Genomic DNA, 20803 nt, shown 5'->3' with positions numbered 1-20803 from the left:
TCTGCTCACAGGAAAAAGTTTGGGGACCCCTGCATTAGGCCCTCCCAGTCAAAATGGACGTCCGTTCCCGTCAATGGCAGTGAATGAGTTAAGAGCACTCCTCACTCCTGCCTCACTAATCCAACGCTATTCCACAGAGTTGGGGCGGGGGAGATATTCGGAAAATGCTTCTCAGTGACCACACTAAACTCCCCAGTCACATGACCTCTTTTTCCTTCCCTTCTTCTCCTAAATAAGGAATTGCAATTGAGCAAAGAATGGGAGAAAAGGCAAAGGGGTGGGTCACAGAGTGAAATAGGAGGACGTGAGGGCGTAGCTCTTCCTCTGACTCCCTCTTTTCTAGTGAATGTGGTGAAGTCATATATTTCAGACCAGGGTGTTTGCCGTATTTACCTTGGCAACCTGCAAAGTGCACAGTGTACTGTGCTGAAGGGATTAGATAAGAGTGGGAGGAGAGCGGTGCAAGACAAGACAAGTGGACCATTACATACCTGAATACGTCAATACAAAGTAAGTAAGATTCTTTTTGACTTTTTGATTTCCTTACAGGCTAAAGACTAACTTTTTTGAAGTTAAAAAGTAAAATGTATCCTCCTTTCTGGCTCTCACAGAACAGAATCCACTACGGTAAAGTTCCTTCTTGGGATAAAATTGCAGTGTTCTGAAAGCGTATTGTTTCATTTTGGCGTTCCTCAACTGAGAGAAAAGTAGCCATTCATTTTGAATCATAGCTGTTCCCAATACAAAGCCTACAGATGAGTACAGGGGCGTTCAATCCACAGTGTGGGTCGACATAATTCTTCGGGGTCGAAAAGGTCACGAAATAGCGTCTAACCGGAATGTAATATGTTAGTAACGAAACTCGACCTGACGCAACAACAGGGAAGTTGCAAAATGTAGAAAAAAAAGGTATGATGGCAACAACAAAGGTCACCCATGAGTAATACAGCTTCGGGGGAAGGTTTAATACAATAATAAAGACACTATTGTGTGCGCGAAAGATGACAGGTGCTGAAGTGAATTCCTAAAAAGTTGATCAGCAGTGTCTATTACTACAGTTAATAAAGGAAGTATACCACAGCAATCGACATATCCCATGCTAACACCCACTCTTGGGTCTTTGGGTAGTGAAGGTCCTAAAAGTACCTGACTTTGGCTAGGTTCATACCGCAGTTCTTAATGCACAATTTTGATTTTTCTTCATATCAGTTTTTTTTTGTTTTGCGTACCATTCAGACTGCCTTTTTCCAATGTAGTACGCATGCGCACTAACTCGCAGTCCGACATGCGCAGAAGCATCAACACAAATGACTACACATGCTGGCTCTACATCATTCTAGGGTGATCATCAATGTTCCTTCTAATTTTTCATGTGTCTGAACAGACACACAGGCTCCCTGAGCAAACTGAGGACCACTGTGAGCAACATCAGATGTGTACGCTGTGGCCACACACCGGTATAATGTCTGTTCAAAACCTTGGATCATAGGAAGTTACATGGCTTGTTAAAAGAAAAAAAAAATACAGCAGCAATTTGCATTAGTTTACTTTTAAAATACCGTATTGGCCCGAAAATAAGACCGTGTTTTTTGTATTCAAATAAGATTGAAAAAGAGGGGGTCGTCTTATATTCGCGGTCTAGACATTATACCCATTCACGACGCTAGATGGCGCTAGATATCATTGAAGCGATGTTCTGTCATGATAGATCTCAGCTAATCTGAAGTTTAACCAGTTTGCATTATTTTATTGCGGTGTTGTTCCATATTCAGATTTTTTTCAAGACTACAGTTACAGTTAGACTTCAATTTGCTGGTTAATGCAGTTATTGCAATGTTGTCGTTTTATCACAATAGATTGGATTCTGGTTTTTGAAATGTAAATAAACCATTCATTTACGAATGTGATTGCGCTTTAGTTTACATATTTAATTGTTCAGATATTAAGATTTGAATGAGGCAAAATAACATGCTTTTTCTCTCAAATATATTGTGATAATCATTTGTTTCGGATGTACTGTAATCATTTTCTGTATAAAAATTAATTTGGTGTTCAAAAAGTATTTTTTCCAAACTTGAGTCTTGAAAAAGAGGGGGTCGTCTTATAATCAGGGCCGTCTTACATTCGGGCTAATACGGTAATTGATCTGGCCCACTTAAAATGAAAAGACAAAAGTCTCATTGTTCATGAGATGTGCACTATGTTATTCAATGGGGCAAATAAGTATTTAGTCAACCACTAATTGTGCAAGTTCTCCCACTTGAAAATATTAGAGAGGCCTGTAATTGTCAACATGGGTAAACCTCAACCATGAGAGACAGAATGTGGAAAAACAAAAACAAAACAAAAAATCACATTGTTTGATTTTTAAAGAATTTATTTGCAAATCATGGTAGAAAATAAGTATTTGGTCTATACCAAAAGTTCATCTCAATACTTTGTTATGTACCCTTTGTTGGCAGTAACGGAGGCCAAACGTTTTCTGTAACTCTTCACAAGTTTTTCACATACTGTTGCTGGTATTTTGGCCCATTCTTCCATGCAGATCTCCTCTAGAGCAGTGATGTTTTGAGGCTGTCATTGGGCAACACGGACTTTCAACTCCCTCCTCACCCCGTGGCGTCAAAATGATAACAAGAACGGGGAGCAAAAATCCCAGAACCACACGGGGGGACCTAGTGAATGACCTACAGAGAGCTGGGACCACAGTAACAAAGGCTACTATCAGTAACACAAGGCGCTGTCAGGGACTCAAATCCTGCACTGCCAGACGTGTCCCCCTGCTGAAGAAAGCACACGTCCAGGCCCGTCTTCGGTTCACTAGAGAGCATTTGGATGATCCAGAAGAGGACTGGGAGAATGTGTTATGGTCAGATGAAACCAAAATAGAACTTTTTGGTAGAAACACAGCCACACTGTGAAGCATGGGGGTGGAAACGTCATGCTTTGGGGCTGTTTTTCTGCAAAGAGATCAGGAGGACTGATCTGTGCAAAGGAAAGAATGAATGGGGCCATGAATCGAGAGATTTTGAGTGAAAATCTCTTTCCATCAGCAAGGGCATTGAAGATGAGACGTGGTTGGGTCTTTCAGCTTGACAATGATCCCAAACACACAGACAGGGCAACAAAGGAGTGGCTTCGTAAGAAGCATTTCAAGGTCCTGGAGTGGCCTAGCCATTCTCCAGGTCTCAACCCCATTGAAAATCTGCGGATGAAGTTGAAAGTCTGTGTTGCCCAACGACAGCCCCAAAACATCACTGCTCTAGAGGAGATCTGCATGGAAGAATGGGCCAAAATATCAGCAACAGTGTGTGAAAAGCTTGTGAAGAGTTACAGAAAACGTTTGGCCTCCAGTATTGCCAACAAAGGGTACATAACAAAGTATTGAGATGAACTTTTGGTATTAACCAAATACTTATTTTCCACCATGATTTGGAAATAAATTCTTTAAAAATCAAACAATGTGATTTTCGTTTTTTTCCCCCTACATTCTGTCTCTCATGGTTGAAGTTTAAACATGTTGACAAATACAGGCCTCTCTAATATTTTCAAGTGGGAGAACTTGCACAATTAGTGGTTGACTAAATACTTATTTGCCCCACTGTATGTGAGAGTCCTGCTATTACACTTGGAAGAGTCCTGCTTTGGCCTGGAAAAGGTCCAATTGTGGCATAGGTGAGTTAATAAATGAAACATAATGAACAACCACAATGGGAGTATATCGAACTCCACATTAAAACTGTTCAGACAATAAGGACACACTCAAGATGCCTATTCTCCTTGTCTAAGCAGCTAGACAGGACATGTTTAAAAAGAAAAAAAAAAAAAAATCTCACTCAGTTTCACCGCTTGTTCTTTTATCTGCACATACTGTGAGAGCCATTCCATCTTGCATTCCATCTTAAAAGAACCGCATTTCTTTTTTACTTTGGCTTGATGAGTGTCGTATCGTTGCCCATTCCTTTCATCCACGATAAGGGGTTAGCATTTCCATCTCTACTCCGCTGCACTGTTGTTGGCTAGCTAACCTGCAAGCCACCTTTGGGCTGCGTAGTGTAAGGCCATGTCCACACGTAGCAGGGTTTTTTTTTTTAAATGAGGCATTCTGCCCTAATACGTCGGGGAAAAATAATTGCATTCACACCTGCACGTTTGTGTAGAAAAATAAAAAAAACTTCCACAGCCAACCGCTTTTCCTTTTTGAGTACATTCAAAACAAAATACTTGTCCAAAATACCCATTATTCAATAGGAAGCAAGGCAAGAGTTTGTTAAAAAAAAAAAAAATGGAAGCAAAAAAGCGCCTATTTAATGTACTCCAAATGTAAAAATTGGTCTCATGTCAGGGCCGGCCCAGCCTATACGCATACTATGCAGCTGCTTAGGGGCCCTGACCACTAGGGGGCCCCCAATCTGGCAATTGCTTAATTTATATTCTATTTTGTTTACTACAGTTTGCTTTATTTGACTTTTGTGAGTTTTGATACTTGATCACAAGCTTAAAAAAAAAAAGTTCTTCCTTAACTTTCTTTCCTCTTTTAGAAAAAGGTTTGGTGCTATCTACTGTAAGTTCTGACAATAATTTGGGGTGAGAAGTTTGAAGTATGCAGTGCAACAAAATCTGATTAATATACAAAATATGGACGTATGGGTTGGGTTTCACAGTACACTGTGACCAAATGGTGGGCCAAAAATATGGGCCCCTTTGCATTATTTTGCTTAGGGCCCCCAAATGGCCTGGGCCGGCCCTGCTCATGTGTGACGTGAGGACAAAATTTGTCGCAGCCAGTGAAGTAGATCTTCGGTTATCAGTGTCCACATGATGGAGCCACGAACGCAGAATTCGCAAATCCTCACCTTCCCGTCGTTTTTAAGAACCCTGGCTTAAATCTGCGTGCGCGTGTGGATGATAGGTCAAACCGAAGAAAAATATCTTCTTTTTGCCAAATACCCTGCTATGTGTGGACATGGCCTAAGTGAAGTGAACTGTGTCACATTATTGGCTAGACGCCTGTTGCTCATTGAGTTACGTTGCAAAATGATACAGAAAACAATTCTGTTGGTCTAATTAACTAGATTATATCGTCGCATTGGCGTATGGAACGCACCAGTGGGAGCGTCGCGTTGCCGTATCGAACATACCAATAGAAGTGTCGTGCTGCGGAGCCGACAGTAGTCCAAGTGACACAACAATACGATTGTTTTATTTTGGGCGCAGTAGATTTACTTGTGCGCCGAGTTTGTGCAAGCAGTGCGCGACTGTGCATGCGCGCAGCTTAGAGGGAACATTGGACTGATCATATTTTGTTTTCCAAAACAAGGACACAAAAAGCAGAAATAAATAATCCCTGTTTAGTCTCACAATAAAAGTAAGGCTGTCAAAATTATCGCGTTAACGGGCGATAATTAATTTTTTAAATTAATCACGTTAAAATATTTGAAGCAATTAACGCACATGCCCCGCTCAAACAAATTAAAATGACAGCACAGTGCAACGCCAACTTGTTACTTTTGTTTTTTGGAGTTTTGTTGCCCTCTGCTGGCGCTTGAGTGCGACTGATTTTATGGGCTTAAGCACCCATGAGGATTTATGTAATTATTATCAACAATGGCAGGCTACTAGTTTATTTTTTAATTGAAAATTCCACAAATTTTATTGAAACGAAAACATTAAGAGGGGTTTTAATATAAAATTTCTATAACTTGAACTAACATTTATCTTTGAAGAACTACAAGTCTTTCTATCCATGGATCGCTTTAACTAAATGTTAATGCCATCTTGTTGATTTATTGTTTTAATAAACAAATACAGTAATTATATACCGTATGTTGAATGCATATATATCCATCTTGTGTCTTATCTTTCCATTCCAACAATAATTTACAGGAAAATATGCCATATTTTATAAATGTTTTGAATTGCGATTAATTACGATGACTTAATTTTTAAGCTGTAATTAACTTGATTAAAAATTTTTATCGTTTGACAGGCCTAATTCAAAGTTTATATAGATTGATAGAATGTACGTGCAAGACGCACACACATACGGTCAGTTTGCCCAGACTCTCGGCCATGTGAGCAATATTGAAATACAGTACTTCTCATTTGGCGCACAGAAAGAAAACCGAGCATTCTCAGGCTTATCCCGTTATGAACGGCAAGCCGTTGATGTAGATCCCAATCACAGACCCTGAGACTGGGGATAGTAAATGTTTGTATTTAATAAGTGCAACAGAGGGAGCAGGCCAAAAAATGTGAGTATAACAAAGTCCAACTAAGGGAGCACACTAGAAGACACGAATATAACAGAGTACAAAACTAACTACAAAGTCCAAAAGAGCACAAAAGTAAAAATTATCAAACCAGGACACGACTGTAGAAACGTCGGGAAGCACGAAGGATGATGAAGTACAAACAGCAGTAAGCAAGGCAAGTAGCAAGCAATAGTCTGACACTTGCAGATGGTAATAGGAATCCTTTAATGTCAAGCATTCCTAATGCGCCACAGATGTTTTGTATGGCCCCGCCCATCCAGCTCAATCAGGTGCTGAATGAAAAAAAAAGGAACTGAGAACAGTTAAAATTTTTTTTTTTTTTTTTATGACTTGTCAAGCCAGCCTCTACCCTAAAAGCCAAGCTCAAGCCAGGCGCTAACACTAAGGTACAGCTCCAGCGCTGCTGTCCTCCATGCCTCTCGCTCTTTGCTAACGTAATTGCGGCATGAATTCCGATTTGGGAGACTTGTCAGGTTAGACCACAGCCACATTCTCGAAAAATGTGGCCCAGATCGGATTTTAACCACATCCAAATGTTACCCTTATTGGGATTTGAAATGGTCCACTTTTATGCGACCTGCGACATAGGATGTGTCCCCCAAACTTTCCTGATTCCACTGATGCTTATGAAGGGTTCTGCCATTGACGGCCATGGACGTCCAAATTTTCCATTCATTTCTAATGGTATTTACTTTATTTAATGACATTTACGGGCATCTTTTTCCATTCTATCGATGCTGATGTACTTGGATTCCAATGACGCCTATGTAAGTCGATGCCATTGACGGCCATGGACGTCCAATTTTTTTCCTATTCATTTTCAATGGCAAAAAAAAAAAAAAAAAGTCCAGTTGTTGTTCAGATTTCAATAGGACGTGTACCCAGACGTCCCCCATTCCAGTGACGCTTATGGAGGGTGCTGCCATTGACGGCTCTGGATGTCCAAATTTCCCATTTATTTCTAATTGCATTGACTTTGTTTAATGCCATTGATGGGTATGTTTGTCCATTCTATTGATAGACCTGGGCGGAGCTAAGATCTGTATCCCCACACAGCAAAGACCCAGAGTAATTTCTCCAGGAATTGTAGTTTGTAGTTAAAATATGAAAACCTATCAATGTCTGGGTGGTTTTAGTTAAAGCAGACACCATTTTTATAACAGTGTGATTTTGACAAAGATCAGATCACATTTGATGGTGATTTTATACAGAAATGTGAGAAATTCCAAAAGCTTCAGATACGTTTTCATAGCACTGTATATATTCGGGATGTGACGGTACACACAAGTCACGCTTCAATACGCCTCTGTACGGGGGTTCCGGTTCGATGCAAATTCAGTACAACAGGAAAAACAAAAAGGCTTTTTTTCTCACAGCCTTTGAAAGTTAAAGTTTGTATCCTGTTACACTATTATATACAGTAGGTGAAATTTTAAGTCAAAGATGTAAAAAGTGACCTGTTTTTTTAATGAATGAAAAAAATCAGTTCAATTCAATCAGTGACTATAAAAATCTTTGATGTGAAAGATGTTATAGAATGTATAATGTAATGACATGTAGAACATGAAAAGTAGCGTCAGTTACTTTGCTGAGTAACTAATTATTCTTACAATGAGTGACTAACTCAGTTTTTAGTGAATTTGTAACTAATTACTTTTCTAAAGTAAGTTTAGCAACACTGCGTCTGACCCCAACAATATTGAGAAATTTGTAAACATCGCAATATCACGCTCCATTGAACAATGTGACATCCTCAAGCAGCATCATGTGCACCCAAAAAAAATCATTCGTTGTTGGTCATTCTATTTGAAAAACTCATGATCTCCAATCAGTTGTTTACACGCATGTCTGAGAGCTCAAAGTGCACGTTAGGGTTAAAGTGTACACATTTTTCAGCTTGAAAGTCTGTACAAGATTGGATATGCCCGACAGCCCAGATCTCGAGATTGAGCGAGATAGTGTCCAAGCAGATGTTTTAGATCATGTGAGTTGGTTTGGAATCATTTAGTGAACAGGCATAGGCTCCCACCCGTACAACCGCGACAGCCTCATACAATAAACAGACACTAGTCTCATCCAGAGGAGCGTAGCGCCGTTAAAACAAAACCGTCATTTGTCAAACTGCCAGCTCACGTTGCGCAAGTCAGGCCTCTGTTTTGCAAAGGATGTAATAGGTGTGCCTTTCGGCCCTGGGGCGACAAAGGTGCTGCTTCGCATCACAAACGCAATTTGGCTGCCGCTACAATACGTCACTTACTGAGACGATTTCTGATATTTGCAGTAGACGGACATAACGGGCGAGAAAAAGGGAAGTGTGGGAATATTTTCCTACCAAGCCTAAACATTTCCATATGGCGCCCACTTCTGTAAAATAGGCCACAAAATGATTTAAATGATAGATTTAGATGTTTTCAAAGGCGTTACGGCTACGTTCCGACTCGAGGGTTTGTTTGCTATAAGGGTTGTTCTCACACGCAGCATTTTGTTTAGATTCTTGTATACACATAAGGTTCTTTGTTAGCGAGGGAGGAAGGAAGTGACAGCTGAATGAGCAAACAGGATGCAGGAAGGATGACTATTCTGTGGAAGGCAACAGGAAGCTCAGACAGCATTAATAAGAGGTAAAGTCAGCCATGATTCTGAGAAAACAAGGCTGCCGGAGCTCAACAGAACACTCAATAATACTTTTTCGACCATTAAACCCATTAGTATTGATTTTTTAAAAGCAGATGTTTGCAAGTGTCTAATTTTGATTAGTTACAATGATGATCATTTGCATTCATCGAGGAATTAGAGGTAGGAGAATAATTTCTGTTTTTTTTCCCCTCCCTTTTTTTGGTTTTAATTAAATAAATAAAAACCAATTTTAAAATTAGTAATACAAAAGGAATGAAAGACACTTATTACCGTATTGGCCCGAATATAAGACGGTGTTTTTTGCATTGAAATAAGACTGAAAAAGAGGGGGTCATCTTATATTCACAGTCTAGACGTTATACCCATTCACGACGCTGGATGGCGCCAGATATCATTGAAGCGATGTTCTGTCATGACAGATCTCAGCTACTCTGAAGTTTAACCAGTTTGCATTATTTTATTGCAATGTTTTTCCTTATTCAGATTTGTTTCAAGTCTACAGTTACAGTTAGACTTCACTTTGATGGTTAATGCAGTTATTGCAATTTTGTTGTTTTATCACAATAGATTGGTTTTAGAGCTGAAACGAATACTCGAGCAACTCGAGTAACTCGACTTTAAAAAGTGATCCGAGTAATTTTATTCACCTCGAGTAATCGTTTATTTTGACAGCTCTAAGCATCACGTTTTGCTGGGACTACTTTTAATGCGGGACAACGAGCTGATGTCACGTGCGTAGAGGAAGAAGCAAAAAAAAAAACAAAAACACTGCAGCCGACAGCCGCTACAAATGACGCCGACGTTGTTAAAAACTGGCCCGCATGATGCTACGTTGGTAACAGGTAGCATCTGGTGCGTCTCATAGGGATAACATGTACTGTATGTTAAACTAGATGCGAAATGACGGTGTCAGCGGCGTTAGTAAACAGCCGCCATCTTAAAGCAGTAGAGCGCTAAGCACTGATAAAGAGCGCTTAGCTCTAATAAATAAGATTAACGTTACTGTCACTAGCTCACGTAACGTTAGCCCTGCGGAGGGCTAGGTTTCTATTAATTATGACCACTGTCGATGCGTGCCTAACGTGTCTTACACACAGGCTTTAACATAACATAGCGTTGTGGAGTGATTAGGGTGTAAAATAAAAACTTAATCATGCTAACTATCAATTTTAGCTCAGTAGTCATTGCTGGATAAAACACCAAGTAGCACTGGTCCCTAATGTGCTCCAATACAGCCTGTATCATACATTTATTTTGAACACTGCAAAAACTCAAAATCCTATCAGGAGTTACAGTTTAGACTAACTTAAAACTTAACTAGAACTTAAAAATGGCTTGACACAAATAGAAATTCAATTGAAACACGTGGGAAAAAATCCCAACTTTAAGTGATGTGTGTTATCAAGCGTAATGGCATTTTTAGGTAAGAAATATATATATATTATTTTTTTAAAAAATAATAAGATCTAAAAGTTTTTTGAGTGAAAGCAGTGATTTGTTTTTCTAGTCACATCTGAGATGCAATTGTTGGCTGTTTTTAACAATGTACATCGAAAATAAAGACACTGATAGACTGAAAATGGTTCAATATTAGATGAAATGTCTTGTTTTCTCATGTATATTCATAACTGCTCTTCACCTAAAAATATATATGTTTTATCCAATTACTCGATTAATTGATAGAATTTTCATTCGATTACTAAAATATTCGATAGCTGCAGCCCGAATTGGTTTATTTACATTTCAAAAACCAGAAGCCATTCATTTACGACTGTGATTGCACTTTAGTTTACATATTTAAATGTTCAGATACTAAAATTTGAATGAGGCAAAATAACATGCTTTTTCTCTCAAATATATTGTTATAATCATTTGTTTTGGTTGTACTGTAATTATTTTCTGAATAAAAATTAATTTGGTGTTCAAAAAGTCTTTTTTCAAACTTGAGTCTTGAAAAAGAGGGGTTCATCTTATAATCAGGGCCGTCTTATATACGGGGCAATACGGTATTTTAGTTCTTTTTTTTAGCTATATTATTTTTATTTATTTATATGATAATATTGTGTAATAAAAACTGCAATTTCTGGAGAAATTACGATGGTGCTTTTCTGTGGTAGATAGAGATCTATCAGGTCACTTACTGTTTATTTGGGGAAATTTAGGGACACGTCCGGCTGACATATCATTTCCTGATTATTTGGGGACGTTTCATGGACACGTCATGTCGCATGGCTGTCAATGACATGGATTTACAAGGGTGCCAGTTGAATGTCAATGAGCTGTAATGGTACATTTATTTTTGGTACAAAAAAAAAAAAAAAAATCACAAAGGTTTTTCTGCTATTGAAAATGAATGGGAAGTTTGGACGTACATGGCCATGAAATGGAATGGACGTGCATGGCTGTCAATGGCATGGACTTACTTGGGCGCCAGTTGAATGTCAATGGGCTGTTATAGTGGAATGGTCAAAAATCACCAAGACCTATGTTTTCCTTCCACTGAAAATGAATGGGAAATTTGGACGTACATGGCTGTCAGTGGTATTCTATTAGACATTAATGGGAAAGTTTTTAGCGAATTCTGGGGGAACAGTACATTTTTGGCAAATTCTGTATTCAACTTTGATGCCCCTCGAGTCCTGGAATTTTAGATTATGCGATTTGGTCGAAAATTGGAGGACAACTAGCGTTTTGGATTTTTTTATTTTCAAGTCAAGTCGCCAACACGGGACAAGTCTGAAAGAGTCCACCAAGGGTATTTTCTGTGACATCGCTCCATGTCTGAAAGCCATGACACGGGTAAATCCAGTGTCACCTTACAAGGGAATTGAGAGGGATATAAGTCTGAAAGTGGCAATTATATGGCTTAGATGACAGAAAACACTCAGGTGACAGACATGAAGTTCCGCTCTGAGACCCCCAGTTTGGCCAAATTTCAAAATTGTCCTATATGCATGTGTGATACATCATTGGAAAGCTTAAAATCTCAATTTTCTGGGGGAAGAAAATTTTTTAACAGAAGGGCATTTAAAAAAAAAAAAAAATTAAACAGCAAAACCCTAACTGGAGGTGAGAGCACGCGGGAGCATAATATGACCCCACGATTTTAACGAGATATTATCGCGTACTTACTTCTTTTCCATCCAAAAACTCCATGTAGCATGTATCACCGAGTGTCAAGACACAGCTGTGAATGGTCACAGCTGGACTTTTGGGGGAATTTATGGGTGAAACATGGTAACATAACTAAGGTCGCGATGCAGAAATCGCAGACATCAAGGAGTGGTCGAGATTTTCTTTTATATACATTTACCCTTTTAAACCTTGTTTTAAAAAAAAAATTTTTTTTTTCTTTGTTTGGATCGATTACCGTATTGGCCCAAATATAAGACTGTGTTTTTTGCATTGAAATAGACTGAAAAAGTGGGGGTCATCTTATATTTGCGGTCTAGACATTATACCCATTCACGACGGTAGATGGCGCCAGATATCATTGAAACGATGTTCTGTCATGACAGATCCCAGCTACTCTCAAGTTTAACCAGTTTGCATTACTTTATCGCAATGTTTTTCCGTATTCAGATTTGTTTCAAGACTACATTTACAGCTAGACTTCACTTTGATGGTTAATGCAGTTATTGCAATTTTGTTGTTTTATCACAGTTTATGTATATTTAAAAAAACAGAAGCCATTCATTTACGAACGTGATTGAACTACGGTTTACATATTTAAATGTTCAGATATTAGGATATGAATGAGGCAAAATAACATGCTTTTTCTCTCAAATATATTGTTATAATCATTTGTTTCAGATGTACTGTAATTATTTTCTGTATAAAAATTCATTTGGTGTTCAAAAAGTCCTTTTCAAACTTGAGTCTTAAAAAAGAGGGGGGTTGTCTTATAATCAGGGTCATATTATATTCGGGCCAATACGGTATTTATCATCTAACATATCGGGGAAAATGCGACAGTAACGAAAAAAAATACAATTAAGCGATAGTTATGAGGTAGATATCCGTGACTTATTTACAGACGCTAATTTTCTCATTGTGATGTAATTTGTTTAAAAGTTTAAAATAACCGAGTGAATCATTTTTTAAAGTCTTTTTTTTTTTTTTTTAACGAAATATTAGACATCAATTAATGATTCTAAGCAAAAAAATGACAGACATTTTGAATAATAAATATAATTATTTATCTTATTTTTATGGCTGGGTTGCAACAAAAGCGGTTGCGCGACATCTGTAAATGGGTGTTTCCAGGGTAAAACGGACCAATTAAAAATAGTTCGGGGGCTTGATGCGCCATGAATCTGCTATGGCAGCATATAGACATATTGTTCTATTAAACACAACAGTTCATTTGGCTTAAAATACAGCAGTTTATTTTAAAGAGGGGTGCAAGGGCAGAAACTGATTTTTCAGTCTTGTCTGTGTTTTCCGCCATATAAAGTAAGGATTTTAATTTTTTGCGTCTCCTAACTCATTTCCTCCCAAAAACGTATAAATACGTTCTATTTTTAATTGCTTCAGTGTCCCAAAAACGTATTTATACGTCTTTTGAGTTTTAAAAAAACTTTTTTTTACAAGAGGCATCAAGAGATTCCGATCTATCTTAAGCCACGTTTACATGCTGACTTTTATTCATACCGATTCAAATCATTCCGAATGGAAATTTCAGATCAGCTGTTTACATGTCACTTCATCTATTCCGATCCAACGTTTACATGTGTCTGCCTTTATTCCGAAAGGACGTTTGACAACTGCCATCTGACATGCGCAGATTAATCAAAACAAAGCGTCACGTTGCAAAACATGGAGATCGATCGTCAGAGTGCTGCTGTTTTAACTTCAACCCACTTGTTGTGTTTGTGGGGTCGTATCCGCTTCTGCTGTTTTGCTCTTTTGCCTTGTAGTAGCCGGTTGTCAGCGTTTTCCACCGATTTCTAATCTGGTCAACGCGCCGGTCTATTCTGGCTTCGTGTAACCTCTCGTGAACTTTTTTAAATAGTTCACTGTTCCTCGTTTTACGCCCGTCTAAGCGAGCAATTATATTCAATTCTGTTAAAGTTTGAATTAAATACAATCTTGCCGTTGGACTCCAATTAGGTGCGCTGTGCTTGGAAGCCATGTTGCAAGTGACGTTACTTACGTCACCAAGTGACGTCACCCCGTCAGTACGGCGCATGTGCAGAAACAACGCAACCAGACACCATTCCGCTTCCCTGTTTACATGATATAATTTTACTTCTAATCGGTTTGGGAAAAGGAATATTCCACCCCTGTGAATCGGAATGAAATTCCATTCAGTTTGGGCCTGTTCATTCTGAATGAGGTGTTTATATGGAACACATTTATTCGGTTTGAACAAATATTCCGATTGTAATTGGAATATTTGGCTCCATGTAAACGTGGCATTAGATACAATGCACAAAGCTCAAAACCCATTTTAAAGCAATAAAACTGGCCACTGGAGGGCAGTAGCGCATTTTGGTGGGTTCCATATTTTTTATATAGCAATAGAACAGAATTTTCTGTGGGCCTTGCAAAATCAGTCCAACTCCTGTAAAACGGCCGGGAGCGAAGGGCATTGCTCCAGTGAAAAGTTTTTGGACATTTTTGGACCAATATGGCTCTTTCAACATTTTGGGTTGCCGACCCCTGACCGAAGCTAACCGTTAATACCTGAAATAAAGTAGATAATAGAACAAAACGCAAAGAAAAAATATAGCTTACCTTTCGAGTGAGGTAATATACTTCCATGAAATGGATGGTGTCGATCGCCTATCTCGGCTCTTTTGAAGTCTGAACGGTCGCAAAGCACAGAAATCTTGATTTTTGCAAGACAGTTTGAAGCCACATAGAGGTAGTTTCAGATCAGATATGGACAAGATGCTTCTCAGTCTGAACAGCCCAGATTGGTTTTGACTGTGACATCACTCTACGCTGGGTGACGCCTTCATTGCCACAGCAACTTGTCAGGTGTTTCCAGTCTGAAAAGGCCCAGATCTGATTTAGACGCTATCTAAAAAATAGTGTGAACACTCAGCCCTGAAAATGAGATTTGAGCGGGAATCTGATTGGAATCAGATATGCCTGCAATCTGAACGCGGCCTCTGTATCGTATAAACTGATTCCACATGGGTGCATCTTTTCACCAAACTGGAGTCTTACAAATATAATCAGTAGATTGCAGTCAGGTGCTGCTTGTTTCAGCAGAAACCTCATTGGTTAAACTGCCTGTGCTTGACCTGTTGGGTTGAAAACGCATGCCCAACGTGGCCATTTGTGGAATCAGTTTGAGACTCCTGCTGTATTGTGTCTAGCTGAGCAACTTAGGTATGTTTATCCACTTATCTCAAGGTTACATTGTATATTGTTATATAGAAACTAAGGGTGGGAACCTCTGGGTAGCTCACAAATACAAAAGGATTTGCGACACAATGCTCACGATAACGATCTGGCAATATGGCGATGCAACAATTATCGATACAGTGGTAGGGAAATCATTCTAGGATGTTCTATTAAACGACTATTAAACAGAAAACCAAGCTATTTTCATCCTTTCTCTGTGAGTTTATCACTAGTAGACGTTCAATCCATTTAAAGTGGGAGGGTGGCAGCGAATGAACATTCGTTCATTCGCTGCCACCCTCCCACTTCAAATGGATTGGACGTCTATGGCCGTCAGTGGCAGCCAATTCTTTACAATGGTTACTGAAAAGGATGTGACTCAAGAATGTCCCCAAATAAATCAGAAGTGCCCTAAAATGAACAGGAAGTGGCCTGTAAATGCCCACAAAGCTGGCTGTGAATTCTCTGGATTCAGTGCCAATGACGCCGTTTGACGTCCAATCCGGTCAAAATGAATTGGATGTCTTGTTAGGATGTGCGCGAGCAGGAAGGGATCCCAATGCAGACAACTTCAGGCGAGCAGTATTTTATTAGCGGTCGCGAGAAGAGCGTGGCAGGTGGAAGTTTGCTTGGCTCGGGGTAGTTGAGCTGACGAGGAAGCTCGGAAGGGAGGCAGGCGTGGAATCCGATGAGGGGCGCGCAGAAAACAGGACCTGGGACGAAAGCAAGGTAGTCGTGAGCCAGTGAGCAAAGATATCATGTAAGGAATGCGAGATACAACTGACGTGCGTAACAGACGAGTTGATCGGGCGACGTGGTGGTGCGACCGCAGAGTTTTTAAGCTGGCTGATGATGAGTCACAGCTGGCCGCTCCACCCATCTGACAATTGACCTGTAATCAAGCAAACCCCCCTCACCTGAGGCAGGGCTCAGGAAGGAGGGGCAGAGGCCCTAACATGTCTAGGGCCGTCAATGGCAGCCGGTGAGTTAACGTAGCCACTATTCAAATGGAAAATTTTGGTAGCTGTTGTTTTTTTGAAGAGTGACACCTTTTTTAAAAGATATATCTATTCTTGATGGGAGCATACCGATAACTTTTTGGGCTACAAAGTATTACGATATATCACCTTTTGTTATATTGTCACATCCCAAATGCAAATGATGGTTTAAAAACTAAGTTAAAAATCAGAGTCAGTTATTTCCTCCTGATTTTCCAGCTTTGTTCTATAACTTTTAATCAAAGTTTAATTTTATTAGTCGTCTTAATTGTTCTAAAAATTTGTTTTGGGCCTGACTAACATTCTGCACAGTTTTACACGCTACCTGTCACAGTTTTGTAAGCACTGGTACCCTGCTGGCCAAAAGTATTGTCACCCCTGCAATTCTGTCAGATAATGCTCAATTTGTCCAAGAAAATGATTGCAATTACAAATGCTTTGGTAGTAATATCTTCATTTATTTTAATTGCAATGAAAAAACACACAAGAGAATGGATTAAAAAAAAAAAAATCATTATCATTTTAAAAAAACTCCAAAAATGGGACGGACAAAAGTATTGGCACCCTTTGAAAAATCATGTGATGGTTCTCTAGTTTGTGTAATTAAAAGTACCTGTTGCTTACCTGAGGCACATAACAGCTGGTGGCAATAACTAAATCACACTTGCAGCCAGCTAAAATGGATTAAAGTTGACTCAACCTCTTTCCATTGTCCTTGTGTGTACCACATTGAGCATGGAGAAAAAAAAAATACCAAAGAACTGTTTGAGGACTTGAGAAGCAAAATTGTGAGGAAGCATGGGCAATCTGAAGGCTATAAGTCCAAGACCTGAATGTTCCTGTGTCTACCGTGTGCAGTGTCATCAATAAGTATAAAGCCCATGGCACTGTGGATAACCTACCTAGATGTGGACGGAAAAGGAAAATTGACAAGAGATTTCAATGAAAGATTGAGCGGATGGTGGCTAAAGAGCCTCGACTAACATCCAAACAAATTCAAGCTGACCCGCAGTCCGAAGGTACAACAGTGTCAACCCGTACTATCTGTCGGTGTCTGAATGAAAAGGGACTGTACGGTAGGATACCCAGGACGACCCCACTTCTCACCCAGAGACATAAAAAGCCAGGCTGGAGTTTGCCAAAACTTACCTGAGAAAGCCAAAAACGATTTGAAAGAATGTTCACTGGTCAGATGAGACAAGCCTTTTGGGAAAAGGCATCAACATTGAGTTTACAGGGAAAAAAATGATGCCTTCAAAGAAAAGAACACTGTCCCCACAGTCAAACATGACGGAGGTTCCCTGATGTTTTGGGGTTGCTTTGCTACCTCTGGCACTGGATTGCTTGACTGTATGCATGGATGGCAATTTGAAGTCTGAATACGACCCAAAAAATTTTGCAGCATAATGTAGGGGCCAGTGTGAGAAAGTTGGGTCTCCCTCAGCGATCATGGGTTTTCTAGCAGGACAATGACCCAAAACACACTTCAAAAAGCACTAGAAAATGGTTTGAGAGAAAGCACTGCAGACTTCTAAAGTGGCCAGCAATGAGTCCAGACCTGAACCCCATAGAACACCTGTGGAGAGATCTGAAAATGGCACCCTTTAAAAGTCAGATACCTGGAGCATTTGGCCAAAGAAGAATGGTCTAAAATTCCAGCAGACCACTGGATGAAACTCATTGATGGATACCAGAAGCGGTTGTTCGGAGTTATTTTGTCTAAAGGTTGTGCTAAGTATTAGACTGAGGGTGCCAATACTTTTGTCCGGCCTATTTTTGGAGTGTTGTGTAAAATGATAATGATTTTTTTTTTTTTTTTTTCATTATTTAGTGATTTTTCATTGAAAGCAAACCAAATGGAACATATTACTACCAAAGCGTTTGTAATTGCAACCATTTTCTGGTAGAAATTCAGCATTATCTGCAGGGGTGCCAATACTTTTGGCCAGCAGTGTAGATGTGCCTTTAAAAAAAAAAAAAAGGTCTCTAGGAGAACCAGCGCTTACTGTTATCCACTTGTTATTAGTTTATACATTTGTTTTTAATCTCTTGCTTGGGTTCTTGTGATTTGGACATTGACTCTGTTAATAAATCTATATATTTTTAAAATGTGCATTACTTGAAATTTCTCTTTTCACAGGAACAAAATGGCAAACAAGGGCCCGTCGTATGGTCTTACCCGCGAAGTGCAGAACAAGATTGACAAGAAATATGACCCAGAGCTGGAGGAAATACTGGTGGAGTGGATCATAGCCCAGTGTGGACCCAATGTGGGTCGGCCAGAGTCGGGCAGACCTGGCTTCCAAGAGTGGCTGAAGAATGGATGTGTAAGTTGATTGAAGCATTGTCATTAGAGATGTCCCGATCGATCAGGTCCGATCATGTCATTTTCAAAGTATCGGAATCGGCAAAAAAATATCAGACATGCCTTTTTAAAAAAAAAATATATATATAGAGAGAGAGAGACTTAATATGTTACTCATCCAGTGTCTTTAGTTTTGGGTTAAGGTAGGGTTATCAAATTTATTCCGATAATGGCGGTAATTCATTTTTAAAAAAATGTATCACTTTAAAATATTTAACGAAATTAATGCATGCGCTGCACGACCCACTCACGCATTGTCACGTTCAACCTGTAATGGCGCCGTTTTAACTATATAGAGAGCTAAAAGGCAGCATAAAATGAGTAGAGTGAATTTTGGAAGCCTTTGGAGCCTTTTTTTAATTGGCTAAAGCCTTACAATCCCTCTCCCTACAATTAGAAATATCGTGGGAAGCAATGTGGGGAAGCAAGGTAGTAATTGATCTTTCTCTTAACACCTTATATTATTTCCCAACGCAGAGAAGATATATCAATTGGTAGCACTACGCACAGTCATGGTTCCACTTCTCATCATGCATTTGGGCATGGCTACAGTATCATTTGCTGAAAGCTCAACAAATACACTAGATGGCAATATTTAGTCACAATATGCAAAGTCACAAGTCTTTCTATCCGTGGATCCCTCTCACAGAAAGAATGTTAATAATGTAAATGCCATCTTGAGGATTTATTGTCATAATAAACAAATACAGTACTTATGTACTGTATGTTGAATGTATATATTCGTCCGAGTTTCATTCATTTTTTTTCTTAATACATTGCCAAAATGTATATGATCGGGAAAAATTATCGGGAATGATTGGAATTGAATCGGGAGCAAAAAAATAAAGCAATCGGATCGGGAAATATCGGCAGATACTCAAACTAAAACGATCGGGATCGGATCGGGAGCAAAATAACATGATCGGAACAACAACCCTAGTGCCAATACTTCTGGCCAGCACTGTATGTATATTGTAATAAATGGTTTTTAAGCACTGCAAATGGTGAACGTTGGAGTAATTTGTTGCAGAAAGTAAACTCTTCCAACATTGTTGTAGGTGCTGAGTGAGCTCATTAACAGCTTGAGTGCCCCCAACAAGCCAATAAAGAACATCAAGCGCTCCGGAATGGCCTTTGCTCAAATGGAGCAAATCTCACTGTTCCTCACCGCAGCGGAGAAATACGGAGTCACCAAAACAGACATATTCCAGACAGTTGACCTCTATGAAAGTAAGACTACTTTATCTCTTGGTTTTTTTTTTGTGGTGTGTCTTATTCATTTGATTATTCATCTCCAAGGCAAGGATATGGCAGCTGTCCAAAGGACCTTGGCGGCTCTGGGTAGTTTGGCTGTCACAAAGAATGATGGGAACTACAAAGGAGACCCCAGCTGGTTTCATAAGTACGTTTTTTTTTCTTCTTCTTTTCATCTCTTTCTGAAAACGTGCTTTGACAAAGTACTTCTGTCATTTTGTCTACAGGAAAGCCCAAGAGAACAGGAGGGATTTTTCTGACGAGCAGCTGAGCGAAGGCAGGAACGTCATCGGCCTGCAAATGGGCACAAATAAGTTGGCGTCCCAAGCTGGCATGACTGGTTACGGGAGACCCAGACAGATCATCAACAACAACCCATAAAACTCATAAAAAAGGTTTTGAGGCTGCCTCTGCTCGGTGAAAAACGGAGAAACTCTTCGACGAATGTGACCCGTCTGTTTTTTTCAGACCAAACTGGACCAAAATGGGGACCAAAGCAACCACGTGCACATAAATCATCTAAATAGAGATGTTTCCTTGCCAGTTAAGCATTTTGATTAACATCTTACCTGCTAAAGTGCGTATTTTGCAAGTTTCATTAGGAAAATGTTAAACTACGGCTGAATTACGTTCAAGTTTAGACAGTTGAGGGCTACTATACTACTACAAATGATGCGTTCAAAGAAACTCCGGCAGTGTTAACAGCTGCAAACATTTATAGCTGAATTCCAATGGGATTTCTTGAAACAAAGCCACAGAAACCAAACAGATGATCATTGTTTCATTTCTGCTTTCAATACTTTTTATAATCACACTGATGGTCCTATTGTTGTAATGCATTTAGTTTGAAATTGATTTGAAAATAAAGTTATTTTTTAAACTTCTGGAAAGACTTGTTTCATGAACAACAATGTTGC

At 39.3% G+C, this 20803-nt stretch overlaps 1 protein-coding gene across 3 annotated transcripts; it reads left to right on the top strand.

The window, feature by feature from the left end:
• Nucleotides 1-344: 344 nt before the first annotated feature.
• Nucleotides 345-20770, top strand: LOC130906352 (transgelin-like). 3 transcript variants are annotated; one of them, XM_057820605.1, is made up of 5 exons: nucleotides 345-510; nucleotides 18408-18594; nucleotides 19691-19862; nucleotides 19932-20034; nucleotides 20114-20770. In XM_057820605.1, the coding sequence occupies exons 2-5, from the start codon at nucleotides 18415-18417 to the stop codon at nucleotides 20265-20267; spliced, it is 609 nt and encodes a 202-aa protein (XP_057676588.1). In that variant the 5' UTR covers nucleotides 345-510; nucleotides 18408-18414; the 3' UTR covers nucleotides 20268-20770. The 3 variants fall into 3 exon arrangements, with proteins under 3 accessions (XP_057676588.1, XP_057676586.1, XP_057676587.1); XM_057820603.1 differs by having other exon boundaries at nucleotides 19691-20034; XM_057820604.1 differs by lacking the exon at nucleotides 345-510 and adding an exon at nucleotides 15113-15254 and having other exon boundaries at nucleotides 19691-20034.
• The last annotated feature ends 33 nt before the right edge of the window (nucleotides 20771-20803 follow it).

Source organism: Corythoichthys intestinalis, chromosome 18 (genome assembly GCF_030265065.1).
Source record: "Corythoichthys intestinalis isolate RoL2023-P3 chromosome 18, ASM3026506v1, whole genome shotgun sequence".
Lineage (NCBI taxonomy): Eukaryota > Metazoa > Chordata > Actinopteri > Syngnathiformes > Syngnathidae > Corythoichthys > Corythoichthys intestinalis.
Note: the sequence above shows the minus strand (reverse complement) of the source record. Positions and strands in the feature narration are given on the sequence as shown.